The 14582-nt window shown below is 34.3% G+C and overlaps 1 protein-coding gene across 7 annotated transcripts in view; it reads right to left on the bottom strand.

Annotated features, from left to right (window-relative positions):
• The window catches only part of LOC117335636, an 83412-nt gene that overhangs the window by 5467 nt on the left and 63363 nt on the right, over positions 1 to 14582 (bottom strand). For 4 of the 7 annotated variants that reach the window (XM_033895768.1, XM_033895774.1, XM_033895769.1 and 1 more), the window contains 12 exons: positions 14419 to 14553; positions 14063 to 14293; positions 13719 to 13826; positions 13133 to 13304; positions 12776 to 12954; positions 12283 to 12391; positions 11980 to 12093; positions 11441 to 11475; positions 9233 to 9754; positions 7602 to 7685; positions 6170 to 6303; positions 5780 to 5928 (listed from right to left, as the gene is read on the bottom strand). In XM_033895768.1, the coding sequence (XP_033751659.1) occupies positions 5780 to 5928; positions 6170 to 6303; positions 7602 to 7685; positions 9233 to 9754; positions 11441 to 11475; positions 11980 to 12093; positions 12283 to 12391; positions 12776 to 12954; positions 13133 to 13304; positions 13719 to 13826; positions 14063 to 14293; positions 14419 to 14553 (1972 nt within the window). Of the gene's footprint in view, positions 1 to 368; positions 393 to 1343; positions 4179 to 5779; positions 5929 to 6169; positions 6304 to 7601; positions 7686 to 9232; positions 9755 to 11440; positions 11476 to 11979; positions 12094 to 12282; positions 12392 to 12775; positions 12955 to 13132; positions 13305 to 13718; positions 13827 to 14062; positions 14294 to 14418; positions 14554 to 14582 lie in introns of those variants that run through there. The other 3 variants (XM_033895772.1, XM_033895771.1, XM_033895770.1) reach the window with 3 other exon arrangements.

Raw genomic sequence — 14582 nt, 5'->3', positions numbered from 1 at the left:
TTTTTTTTTTACTTGTAACTAGTTACAAAATGTAGCGTAATTTTGCAGAAACTGATAAAACAATTTTTCCACAAAATACTAAATTTTTGTTGAACTAAGTAAAAGATGGAAGGTTTTTAGATATTTAATAAAAAAAACACATATTAAAAAACAAACAACAACAAAGAAAGAAATTTAAAACAAGACTTGGTCTATGTTTTGTCATTATATCAAAAAATCATTTGCTAGTTCTAGCTCAAAAACACTACCACTATCATGATGACAAATCCTGAGTGTGGCGATTCACCCTGTAATGGTTTAGTATGAAGTAGGATGAAACACATGTTAATGACTGGGTCCACACCCAAACACTCCCCATTACCAATTACCTCATTAATTCACGCCGTATCGAGCTGGAGAGAAAAAACATTGACACACATTCACATTTTGGGATAAAATTTAAAAAAAAAAAAAAAAAAAAAAAGTGTTATGTGGAAGCATAATCCTTTTGATCAAGAATCAAACACCAGAATCATGTTTTCAAGGTCATTAAATTTCTGGAGAAATTTTATTTTAATATACATATACAGTGTTATGTGGAAGGAATATTTATTTTCATATAGTATCAAGCTCAACAGGATTATATTTTAGATGTCATTAAATTTCAGGGGAAATTTTCTTTCAATATACATAGTACAAAATGTGTACTATAATATAAATCTTACTTGTGGAAGACTTATTTCAGTTAAACAATACCAATATATTCACAAGAGATTAAGAATGAATCAGACAAAATCACAAAAATCATCTCTAGAAGCATTTTAATGCATGTACACACAATCAAGAGGTTATTAACATTTCAGTATCTTCGTACATATCATAGAAATTCTTTGTGAAATCTTAAAACTGAAAAAAATGCATTTTTCATGTATATTTAACATAATTTATGCGGATTTTGTTTTGGTTCTTAAAAGTTAAATACCATTAATGTAATTTCTTCTTTATTTTTATCAATTCAATTCAATTAATTTGATAATTATTTTTGATTTTTATCAGTTAAATTCAATTAATTTAATAGATTTTTTTTGTAATGTACTTGCTGTAAAAAAAAATATAAAAGAATATCACAAATCTATAAGAGGGCATCAACAGCAATAATCTTACAGTACATTGTATTTGATTTACCTGCATCTTACATTTTAGTGAGTGGCATTGACCAGGTTTAATAAAGCAAGTATTTCTGTCTGGGGTGACATGGTGTTATACTCCAAACCAACCAATCAGACATGCAAGTACTATTACACAGTAGACAGACTCTCATCCAAACATCAATATCCTACAGAGAGACTTTGGTGTCCACCGTATACCATAAGTGTTCATTGTTTACAAACTTTCATTGTTGCTAACCACGAAAGTTTGTACCCACAAAATTATTTAAAAAGCACCAAACGGGGAAACAAAGTACACAAAAACGTCACGTTATACAATAGTTTAGTTCTGTCCCTCTAATTACCTGTTGAACCAACATTCATCATCAGTATAATCCAGGTGATAAAAGCTTATATCATTAAGTATGATCATCTTAATTGAATATATTCCTAACAAATCCACACAAATATCAAATATCACTACATGTTCAGTGAATATGAATTAGCACTTTAAAGAGCAGCAACCCTTTATTTTTGGACATGCTTGACATGCATTCATCCACTTTCCATTACAATGATCCGGCCACCATCATTCCAAATATATCTGGCTTCATTCATCAGCATATGAATAGCTCTATGAATTATAAAAATAATTTCATTCACAAGATCGCAGATGACTTTGAATATTTTGTATTTTTGTACCATATCTATTTCCTGAAATATTTTGTTAAAATCCTTAAGATAGCAAACTTTTAAACTTTTTGAAATGAAATCCTTGGGGGACAGGAAATACTGTCTACATTCAATATTTCAAACCTCAGAAATGCGATTTACAATTTCTTTTTGCCCTCAAACACCTGGACATTTGACCTCTAAAACCAACACTGTGTGTCATCAATCAACATTTAGATAATGCAGATTTTCTTGCTGACCTTCACCTTTGATTCTCAACATAGTATTTCTCTGTACATCTGCTGAGGTTAAGTTACTATAGAGATTCCATGGTAACTGGTGCCATGACTGCCATGTAACCATTATCACATAGAAAGGTCAGGATCAATAATTCATACCTCACCCCAGGTTACAAAAAATATATGTATAGAAATCATCAAAGTCATCAAAAAATAAATCCCAGAAAAACCACAAAAATAAAGAAACAATTACAAACCTACTTTACTGGTCAAATGTACATAAAAGTTGGCTTAAGACTACATCCGTGTATAACTTAAACCTTCTATCCACAAATGTATTAACACTCGGAGTAAACCCCATTACAGCAGAGTTATAGATATAAAGATAGGCAGATGTCATTCACATTAGTCGACATGCTGATGTTAAACAGGACACTCAACATTCTGTATTACAAATTAATGGCAACAACATTTATACTCCACTTTTATAAAGCACCAATGATTTCTTTTCTGACTAGCATGCAGAGTAACTGTCCCAATTCAGTGGATACCTGGCGGTATGTAATTTTCTCCCACCTCTATATACAGACATGTATCCTGTGTTAAGGAGATGATGTTATGATTTCCTCCCATGATTGCAAATTCCATACTTTATATGTTTTAAAATCATTAACATTAGTTCCAAAATATTCTAGTTAGCGATTTTGATTATAATCATCCTCAGCACACCAGGGCCCAGTTGTTAAAAAGGTGTTTAAGCTAATCACGTTTTAACAACATTTTTCCAATCCTAATATAATAATTTCTGGTAAAACTTACTCGACAAAACTTTATGAAATTCTGTAATTCTTAATTCTCTTCCAACTGGCATAAATTAAATATATACTCACGGGTTTGGCAACAAATTAGAAATGAAATTTTCACTAATCAAGTGATTAAGCTAATCACCAACTGGGCCCAGGAAATAGAACAGTCTGTATACACTTCTAACTTTCTTATCCTTTTAACCATGTGTTTCATTTACTTACACAATATATGTTTAAGTCTACTTTTGATGCATTATCAATGTCAGAGTTGATTTTCATCAAAATTCCATAGGAGAGGTGGGGGAAAATAGTCATTAAGTAAGTATGTGGGAAATTGAAAATCTACATTCAATATTAAAGTGTAAAATTTTGAGTCCTTTGCAGGAAGCCTTGGTTTTTTGGACCCTAAATTGTACACCTATGAGTATAAATTCCATACCCTCACACTTACTAATGACAGATTCATCATAATTATAAAGTAAGGGGTGTTTATACTTTGTCACTATTAAGTAAAACTCAAAACAATTTTCATAAACAAATGTATACCTAAATATAGGAAATATACGTGAATTACATCAATTTTTTCCCTGTGATTTAAATAGCTGTTATGAATTTTCATGGTTTATTTTTGTGTTTAAAGAGCCGATATAAATTATCTGGATTTTTTTGTGGTTTAAAGAGCTGATATAAATTATCTGGATTTTTTTGTGGTTTAAAGAGCTGATATAAATTATCTGGATTTTTTTTGTGGTTTGAAGAGGTGATATGAATTATCTGGATTTTTTTTGTGGTTTGAAGAGGTGATATTCGAATTATCTGTTTTTATTTGTGATTTGAAGAGGTGATATGAATTTTGTTTTTTTCTATGATTTTATGAGCTGATGAGTTGTCAGTTTTATTTTATCTGTGATTTTAAAAGGCGATGAGTAATACAAGTTTTTATTGTGATTTCAATAGCCGATACGAATGTAAATGTTTTCCTTTGATTGAATACCTGACGAGATATAAGTTTTTAATGTGATTTGAATATCTGACAAGTTTTAAGTTTTTAATGTGATTTGAATACTGGACAAGTTGTAAGATTTTAACATGATTTGAATACCTTATGAGATATAAGTTTTTAATGTGATTTGAATATCTGACAAGTTTTAAGTTTTTAATGTTATTTAAATAGCCGATATGAATTACCAGGTAGACTGAAACACAAAGCCCACTGTCAATACACAGCCATCGTGTTAAATGATACATGAGTATTATATGCTGTACAATGTGTATATGTGATACGATTACACATACCTCCCTCTACACATACACCTGCTTGGCCGGAGCAACATCTACCGAAAATGATGGACAGTGATTGATCGTTTATATGTTTATATTTAAAGTAGGTCAAGCAATAAATACCAATTAAATCAATTGGATTTAAGTGGATTTCAAGAACTATTATTGTATATTTACGATATTAAATATCTATAACACTATACTTGGTATTCTATTATATCTAGAGAAGAAACTCATTATTTGTGAAATCTTGAAAACAAATTATGGATTAATTTTTTTTTAATTAACTGAAATACAATAATTTCTAGGAGAAAACAGAAATATATCAACATACAACTATCTTATAGAACTAAGAGGGACAGAATATTTGTTTACATAATTATGATAACTTTGGAATTGGTCTTTCTCCATATTTTAAGTAAAAGTTAGAAGTGTTTCTGTTTCAATAATGATTAAAATAAGAATTTGTATCTCTCTATCTGTCCATCTTTCTCTCTGTCTTGCACTCTCATGCTGTCTTTGTCTCTTAAAAACTGAAATGTCTGATACATAACATCCTGATACAGGTTATCAAGTTACAGCAAGGATATCAAAATTTCTAATCAGCCAGGATATCAAAATTTAGAATCAGTCAGGATATCAAAATTTAGAAGTACTATACATGGAATCTGTCTATATCATGAATTTGCTATTGAATTTCTATATCATTGTATTTATATATCATAGATCAACTGGAATTTTTTTTAGATACCCTGAAATATATGGCTGTAAGTAACACAATTTTATTCTTCATCATCCAATCAGACCTGTTTTTATAGAATTATATGAGGAATCAAAGGTTAAATTTACAGTCCAATAAGAATGTTTCTTACAAATTTCAAGAAAGGTCAAAGGTTAAGGACAGAACCGAGCAACAAAACTAAACATGAATTAAATCTTTTGTCAGTCATGCAAAATGCTCTATTTCATACAACTAAACCCAAGTTAATGTATATAACTAAAACTAACTAGTACAAGACCCTTTACATTGTTATAAACACCAGATTCACCTCTGTAATTAATAGCTTCAATAATGGCAGTGGAACAGTGGAAGGCCCAATGTGATAACTATAGTTATATCTTTATAAACTGAAGTTGATAAAACTTAATCTTCTCCCCACTTAAACCTGTGATACATTTATCGTATACTTGTTAAAAAATAACATTTCTACAGAAATAATTGGTACAACAGTGTTCATGTACCTGGAGGTTAACACGTACAAAACCAGAGAATGACTACCAATACAATGAAAGGGATCTAGTCCTTAGTAAAGGGATAAAAAAAGGGATGGACTCAAACTTGACCCTATAAATGTTTCAAAAATTAATATAGTTTCAGTAATGCACTTTGTGTACCTAGTTGCTATAGTGATATATATTGCATTCCTCTGCATGAACACCTAATTAAATCGTTTATAAATTCCGACTTTTCCTTATTTAGATTGTCTATTAAAGGTGTGTATTAAAGGAATTAATGCTACAAAAATGCATCCTCTCCTAAGGACTTTATAAGGTGATATAAATCAAGTGGAAGTGGCGATTACGAAAGCTTGATATTGAGGTCACCTGGAGACAGGTGTATATACAGGTGAGAAGGACATCTAAGGACGCTTACCTGCTGCTTGTCGTGTCTTCAGTGTCACCTGTCGCGCGAGCTCCTGTCCCACCTGTAAAAGCTGGGCTCGCTTTACCTTCTCCTGCTCTACCTTCTTATGTAACTCCCCAGCGACCTGGCTCACGTCGGGCTGGGAGATCGAGTGGACGCTGTAACAGGATTATAGACTTTATTGAAATGCTTTCTCTCATCATACATGGGATATAAAGAGGTGAAATTGTAATAAAGAATGTGCTTTTCAATAGTTCAATAGTGTACCTGGTTGTACCTAGATTGTTTGGAACAAGCAATGTTACAGAATAAATCTGTTTAACAATATTATGTTATTTTGTGAGTGATCTCTGCTGATCATCAACTTAAGAAGACCACTATACAGTTTGATTGCCCTACCTTTGCTGAGCAAGCAGCTTTTTGATTTTTTCCGCCTTTTCATGTCTTCTAGCTTTGTCTTCCTCGGTGAGATCCTCCTCGTCCGATTCTGGATTATATCGTTCAGGGATAAGAACCTTGTCCGGTACAAACAACTACAATATAATAATGTAGCATTAGAGTAATCAATCTCCTTAAAACCAAGTCATCCTACTGGGAAAAAAAATTCTGTGAAACGATTATCAATTCATATTAAAGAAATTCACGAAAATCATTGAAGAGGAGAAAAATAAACCCAGACAATGAGTGTGATATCTCTGAATGAGTCCCAAACCTACAAAATAAATGTCCTGATCACGTGTGAAATTAATCAAGATGGCTATGTCACTCACTATTCCTATCATTTGTATATATTAACATTTGCTCCAAATTTTGCCAATGACACAATGCCAAGAGGCAGTTGCCACCATAAGCCTTAAACCTATCACACAGGGCTATAACACCCAGTGGCTCAGGCTATAACACCCAGTGGGTCAGGCTATAACACTATAACACCCAGTGGCTCAGGCTATAACACCCAGTGGGTCAGGCTATAGTATAACACTATAACACCCAGTGGGTCAGGCTATAACACTATAACACCTAGTGGGTCAGGCTATAACACCCAGTGGGTCAGGCTATAACACCCAGTGGGTCAGGCTATCACACCCAGTGAGTCAGGCTATCACACCCAGTGAGTCAGGCTATCACACCCAGTGGCTCAGGCTATAACACCCAGTGAGTCAGGCTATAACACCCAGTGGGTCAGGCTATCACACCCAGTGAGTCAGGCTATCACACCCAGTGGCTCAGGCTATAACACCCAGTGAGTCAGGCTATCACACCCAGTGGGTCAGGCTATAACACCCAGTGGGTCAGGCTATAACAACCAGTGAGTCAGGCTATAACACCCCAGTGGGTCAGGCTATAACACCCAGTGGGTCAGGCTATAACACCCAGTGGGTCAGGCTATAACAACCAGTGAGTCAGGCTATAACACCCCAGTGGGTCAGGCTATAACAACCAGTGGCTCAGGCTATAACACTATAACACCCAGTGGGTCATATGACATTAAAACAAGACAGCAAGTTTTTTGTTGATTCAGTTTTCAAAATTGACAAAATGGTAAGGAAATGTAAATATAATGAACTGTTCAATGGGTAAGTGGTCCCAGTGAAGTATGCTGATAAAACATTCCAGAATATGTATTTTTTTTTTATACAAGAGACTTCAGGTTCTATCATGGTTTAAATAAAAATTCTATGCCATCATTCCTTCAGGACAAATATCAACGTAGCTGACAGGAAATTTTATCATCATGAAGGGTTCTTTGTTTCACAAAACACTTAAACAAGATTTTACTCATTGACAAATATTTACAGTGCAACATTAAAATTCTGATGTCAGCACTTACAATCTCCTTATCTATAGTACCGGAGTCTATCGTCTGATCGTCCCGCATCTGTGAGCTCTGTACAATGTCCGGAACATCCAACCTCTGTAGGAAACACCATCAAGTGATGTAATCAAACAAAAGATAATCATATACTAACATCATATTAACATGATTGATATTTTACTTGAATTGTCTGAGATGTAACAACTAACCACTCTTTCAAAGATTCACCAATAATACAGGCAGAATTACTCAACAAGCCAAGTTAAAATAGCTTAAACTCCGAGCATGGTTAAAAAGAAACTGTTACTGATGATCTGGAGAAAGCATGATCTAGGTTTTTACAGAACTACAACACCAAGATGAACATTACTTAATGTATCTATTAGGATGACAATTACACAACTATGGGAAAACATGGTGGCATTTTAATTCTAACATATTTCTCTTAGAAACATAGGGGCATTTTAATTCTAACATATTTCTCTTAGAAACATAGGTGCATTTTAATTCTAACATATTTCTCTTGGAAACAGGGGGTGTATTAAAATGTAAACTTTATTTTATAGCAATTATGAAAAAAGTTATATATATTAAACATGCATGTTGGCCCAATGGAAGCACTATTATGTTCTTACTATGGAAGGAATCTGGTGTAACCAGGGAAACCCATGTGGTTAACAATGACCCAATACCTTTTCACGCCTGATCTGGGATTCAAACCCCAGCCCCTTAGGTGTTAGGTACCTTTGTTACCAATGTGCCACCTGATCATGGAGGTGGATTGATTCTAGTATAGCCCCTAATTTTATTAAGGGGAAACAATATACTTGTGTAACATCAGTACCAACCAATACATTCTGAAAATCATTCTTTTGATTGCCAAAAAGTTCCTACCGTTATGATGTACATAAGATAGACAAACGGTATATATGCTATATATCATAGGTTATACTGATAAACATCAACACAATCATTATATATAGGGAATCTTAGATACATAACACGCTGGATTCATCTTGTATAAAACTATCATAGAATATTTTCTTTACATGCACTTCCGGATATATATATATATTATGATTATATGTAATGGATATGATACAGATACACAGAGGACACATTTACATGTTCACATACCCTGGGAAAGTAAAAAAGATTCAGAACTGATACTCAAACACTGTAGTTACTTTATACTGCACTTGGCTGACAATTTGCCTTCTTTTCATATCAACATTAAAACCAGTTCACAAAACTATGACAAGTACTTTTTATTGCATTGAAAATGGTTTGTTAACTTTTTATCTGAACATTGTTTCAAATTTTTAAAATTTTCAAAGGATACCTTTTTTACGATTTTGAATCAATACGGACTTTTATTTGAAATATAACATTTCCATCACCTGTTGATGACCATTTACGAAAAGTGGGTTTTTAATACTCATTTGACAAATGGGTACTCATAATAGGAACTTCTGTGTATAGAACCTGATTAAAGGAAGATTACTGTGGAGGGACATAACCATAACAATCATCTATCTGTTTGTCACAAGGTAGGTAGTTATTGCCTACATTTATCTGTCACAAGGGAGGTAGATATTATTTATTCCACTACTAACAATAAGATATGATTTAGTGTTGGAGCTTACAGATCTGTTTACAATCAAGTCTCCAGCTGCTGTGTTGGGTGTGGTTGGTTGTACCAAGCTTGTCTCTAACTTCACCGGCTGACTACTAGAAATTGTCATATAGCGCCCTCTAGGGGTGCGCTTCACACTGAACATGCCATGACGAGGAGGACTTGTGGGGCTCATGGCAAGGTTATCAGCCTCGTCCAGCTGAGGTTGGATTATCACTCTAGTCGCCTTTACTACAGAGTCATCATCTGATTGGCCAAGTCTATAACTCCCACTCGTCTTTGATTGGTTGTCTAAATTTAGACTGCTGTAACTTGTCTGTGTGGATGTTGGTTGGCTGCCAAATGGCACAAATGGGCGGGGCATCATAAGATGGAGAGCAGATGATCGGCGGGAGTTGGGGGCCGAGCCATTCGTGCCCAGAGCATTGACAGATGACCATGTTTTCCTCAAGGCAGAATCGGTTGGTGGAAGATTCTCGTATATAGGCCCCTGATTATTGAGGCCAGGTTGAATATAATTTGAACCAGCAGGCTGTTTAGGCATCAAAACAAAAAAAGTTAGTAATATTCTAAAGCTCAATCAAAAGGGATCATATCCAAAACTGGAGATTCACACAAAGCAAAGTCACAATATCCAGGATCATATCGTCTCAGGTTTAAAAGAACCCCTTAATAGCAGATGTGCAGTTTTTGCAGTCATAATATTTGTAGAAATATATTCTATAGCAAAATTGAAAGATCAGTTGGACAATCTGATTAATTATTTGGAAACTGTACACAACTGTAACAATCGATCTACTGCCTGTGACAATATCAAACTGAGATGAAATGCTGAACCAATTCTGTGTTTAAAAGCATTCCACATCAAAGAGATTAGAAAACAATTCAACTCAAACCATTCTTATAGCGTAGTTCAAGTTTTAACTTCGAAGCATAAGCATCTCTATTTGCTGTTGATAATCCATTTAATGTTGATGAATGATGTCTAACTTTTAAACCACAGAATTAATTAAGCAAGCATGGAACACATTTACATAAACAATAAATATCTTGTCCTCCGATAAATAAATATGAATTTCCCGATACCACCAGCATTTCAGGCCTTGCTTCCATCCATAACACAGGACTTATTACAAGTTTGTAGAAATTCCATCAATCTTAATTGTAATTGCAGTTTTCAAACAAATTTAGTTAATATTGCTGTATTGGATGGAGTGAAATAACAAACACTGTAGCCTACAAACTGATGGAGATATCAAGAAGTTCCATGTGACATTTCACTGTGATTCTGTGTTCACCTGAAGCTTGTCCGAGTGATGGTGACGACTCAATGCACTGCTGACCACAGTCTATTTAATATCTGATTTTATTAATGCTCAACTTACATTTAGCATTAACCCTTCCATCCCTACTGGCCATACTGGACTTCAAATGATGAATGAATGGCAGAGTCCACTAAAGTTTCTTAGGGTTGAAAGGGTTAACACCAATTGTTCCCTTTTCACTTTTTGTTTTAAGACAATATCAATGATGGCTAAATTTATCTGAAGTGTTCCTTATTTTCTAAAGTTTCTATAATAACAACCAAACTAGTTTTGAAAAGAATCTCTCATATCAGCCATACCTTTCCTTCATAGACAAAAAATTAAAAATGTCGATCATCTGGTTCTTTTAATAGAACTAGTTGCTGTTCTTTACATCTCACTAATAAAATATGTTATAACCCTTAGTCTGAATGAAATAATTATTAGATAGAGTTTGTGATCAGCAGTGCCTGACAGTGGAATCAAGAGGTTGTTCGACTGACTTTCATTTGTGGGAAACATCTCAATAAGAATGCCAGAAATCAGTGACAACAGAAGAAATGTTTTACACAAAGTCAGATCAAGATAAAATCTGTCGTTCCTGACATTTATTTCGAAAAAATGTCTGGACTAACTAGATTCCACTGTACACATAATATATATAGATTCTCTGTGATATAAATATACTTTCTCTGTGTATAATTCTCTGTATGATACAATATACATTGTGTCTGGAAGATCCAGCTCCTTTATACATATAGATATACTTTTTCTGTGTATTATTTGTACAATTGTGTTCATGACACACACTGATATGAATACTTATAAATAGATAATAGTTTTAGTTAAATATCAATATGAAATTTGACAATTTACAAAAAATTCTTGTTCATGCAAAAGCTTGGCAAACATACCTGCTCTGTATCTGTACCATTATAACTCCAGGGCTCTGTGGAGGAAGCAAACATTCAACTGATGTAGAAATAGCACAATTAACAGATGAATCACAATGAAAATGCATAATCAACTACATAAAAGGCCTTATAAAGGTTTAATACTTAGAGTAAACGGTACCACTGCTCATAATAGTAATGAGAAATGCAACACCTGGGAGGCTTCATTTAAAATACTCTAAATTTCAATTTGTCTAATTCTATAAAATTACAAATACTTCATAACAGATAGTTGTTTATGAATGGAAATGATATTCAAAGATAACAGCTCTCTGAGCACTTAACCGAAGAATATAAGTTAGAAAGCAGAAAATAAAAATCAAAATAGCCATCGTTGAAACAGATATGATTCATCCTTAATTTCTATGTATTCGTTAAAACTGTTCTTTTAAAAAATGAAAACACTCCTTACTACTGTAATAAGGAATATTAGAAAAAATAAACCAAAAGAATATTCTATCAAGGTCAAATACACTAAAGGTAATTTGGCTGACACAAACCTCCACTATCATCCTCGGGTTCCTTACGAACTTTGAGTTGCTCCTTCCTCTGTTCTGACTGTCTCTTGACATCTCGCACTGTCAGTGTCTTAGGCTTGTCCTTGGGCAGGAGACCTGGGCAAAAATTACTCATATTGGAATGTGGTCCAATCAATTTTGATTTTCTTACTTTTTTAAATGTTGATCCTTTTTCTGCAAATGTTTTCTTTAAATATGAGAACTAATGAGAAAAATGAATGAAGAAATTCTGATTTGTTTTCCTTGTTAGCAAGAAATATTTCATTAACAATATTTGATCCTCACCGAAAAATCGTTTGGTGTTTTCGTCTGCATCTTCTATGTCCCATGGTCCATCCACAGCATCTTCCACAGCTGGGACCCTGCTAGGGGTGGTCCCCAGACTAGGAGTTTGCTACAGGTAAAAATACACAGTGGTTAGGTAAAGTCTGATAAAATAATATACACTTACTATCTGTTACATAATTACCCAGCTGATATGTCTAATTTCTCTCACCTTCAAAACATATAATGCCATGATTAATCTACTTCCTGTATCCAAATGATAACACAAAATCATTAGCACTTTTTCCCAACTTCAAGAAAAACATTGATATGAAACCAACTATTTTTTTTACATCATCAAACTTCCCTACTTTCTGTTTCTGTATTTTTTACATCATCAAACATCCCTACTTTCTGTTTCTGTATTTTTTACATCATCAAACATCCCTACTTTCTGTTTCTGTAATTTTTTACATCATCAAACATCTCTACTTTCTGTTTCTGTATGATTTACCTTGACGGACATGATGGGTTGATGTTGAGACTTGACAGTAACGGTGGGCGAGGTCTGGATGGGCGTTTGGTCACGGTAGGACAGTAAAATCTCCTGCACCTGTGACAGGTCTGTTGTCTTGGCGGAGTCTAGATCTGTCTCCATGTAAGTACTTACAGGTGCAGGCTTAGGCAAGTTTTCTATGAACAACATGTAAGATGAGAATTTGAAACTTTTAAAAAGACATTTTCATCAGTTCTATGCAGATTATTTCATCAAAAACAGCATTTCATATCTAAATATTGGAATTGTCTCCAACATGCAACATCTACAGAGAATATTGTTTTCCTCAATCAATTTTCAACAATTAAAGCTCACTTTGGTCGACTTTAGTAAATGCTGATGCGAATTTGGCTCCGGCAGAAGATCTCCGTAACGTGTTCATGGCTTCAGACAGTTCTGCTCCCTGCTGGTTTAATCCAGCCATGATGTTCTTCACCTGAGCCAGGTCTTTCTCCATCTTCATTTTGTTTCTTAGACTCTCATTTGACTGCAATATGGAAGTTCAAACATTACATTTCTGGATTAAAGTTCATACAAGTTATCTTAAGGTCACAAAGCAACAAAGCGAGACCAAACTCATAAATGTGTGAAGGTCAAACATGCATAAGGTAAAAGAAGAACATTCTACAGTCACAGAGAGTGATGTACCAGGGATAGACTAAACACAAAGTCTAATACAACAGTGATATCTGGGTGACAAATCATTTTGCTGACCAGATGACCATTGTTTTATACTGGCTCTGGTAAACAATGCTCTTAGCAAATCAGAAAGTGGTGCGCAAGGTTCTAAATGAAGTCTTCCTTATCTAGTGAATGAACAGAATAAATACATCTCAAAACAGTATAGATGGTAATATATGGATATTAACTGACTTCTGTATATAATCACTGACCAACTTACCAAAGACGGAGCACTTTTACTACGAGACAGTTCCCCTGTGACCTTTGACCTTAGTAATGCTACTTCATGTTCAATCATATTATTTTCTGCTGTAGTTTCTTCAAGATCCTGAAATGAAATCAGTATAGAAATATTAAGATTAACAGGCAACAACACAAAACTACATCATCCGTAATATTGAATTTCAAAGCGAAACCTGTTGTCAAAGTTAGAGTGAAGTAAACATCATCTCATTACATGCTACAGAGTAACAAATAATAATGAAGCAAAACAACAAGATTTTGTTACATTTATTTGAAAAATCCTCAGAGTTAAGGGGTAAATGCACATGTTTCTAGAATTACCCTGGAGGCCTTGGCCAGTTGGTGCATGACACGCGAGATCTCTTTCTCAATGGTGCGTTGCTGGTGGATGAGCTGGTCCTGTTCGCGCGGGTTATCCCGACTCATGTCCTGCTGGCGTAGGATACCCTGTAGAGCCTTCTCCAACATGTCCTTATCCTCCTGAGCCTGAGCTACATGGTACGACTGCTCATGCATCCGTCGGTCTAACTCGTACAGTTTCTCTAACTTGTCCTGATGAAGATATCATTAATATGTCATATAGGATACTGGAATCATATATACAATAACCAAGTCATGTGACATTCACATTCACCTATGCTTGTTTCCAGAACTTATTATTCTTTTACTTGACCTACCTCCAGAATGACTTCATCAGAAGATAGCTGTTTAATATCTTCTTTGATACCATGTACAATCTTCTCCTCTTGGTGTTTCCGTGAAAACTCCAGCATCTTCTTGGGCGGCGTGTACTCGTCAGGAGACAACAGGTGCTAAACAAAGCAGTGATACAGTAGAAGTC

This window comes from Pecten maximus, chromosome 10 (assembly GCF_902652985.1).
Source record: "Pecten maximus chromosome 10, xPecMax1.1, whole genome shotgun sequence".
Lineage (NCBI taxonomy): Eukaryota > Metazoa > Mollusca > Bivalvia > Pectinida > Pectinidae > Pecten > Pecten maximus.
The sequence above is the reverse complement of the archived record's forward strand: the minus strand, read 5'-3'. Positions and strand labels throughout refer to the sequence as shown.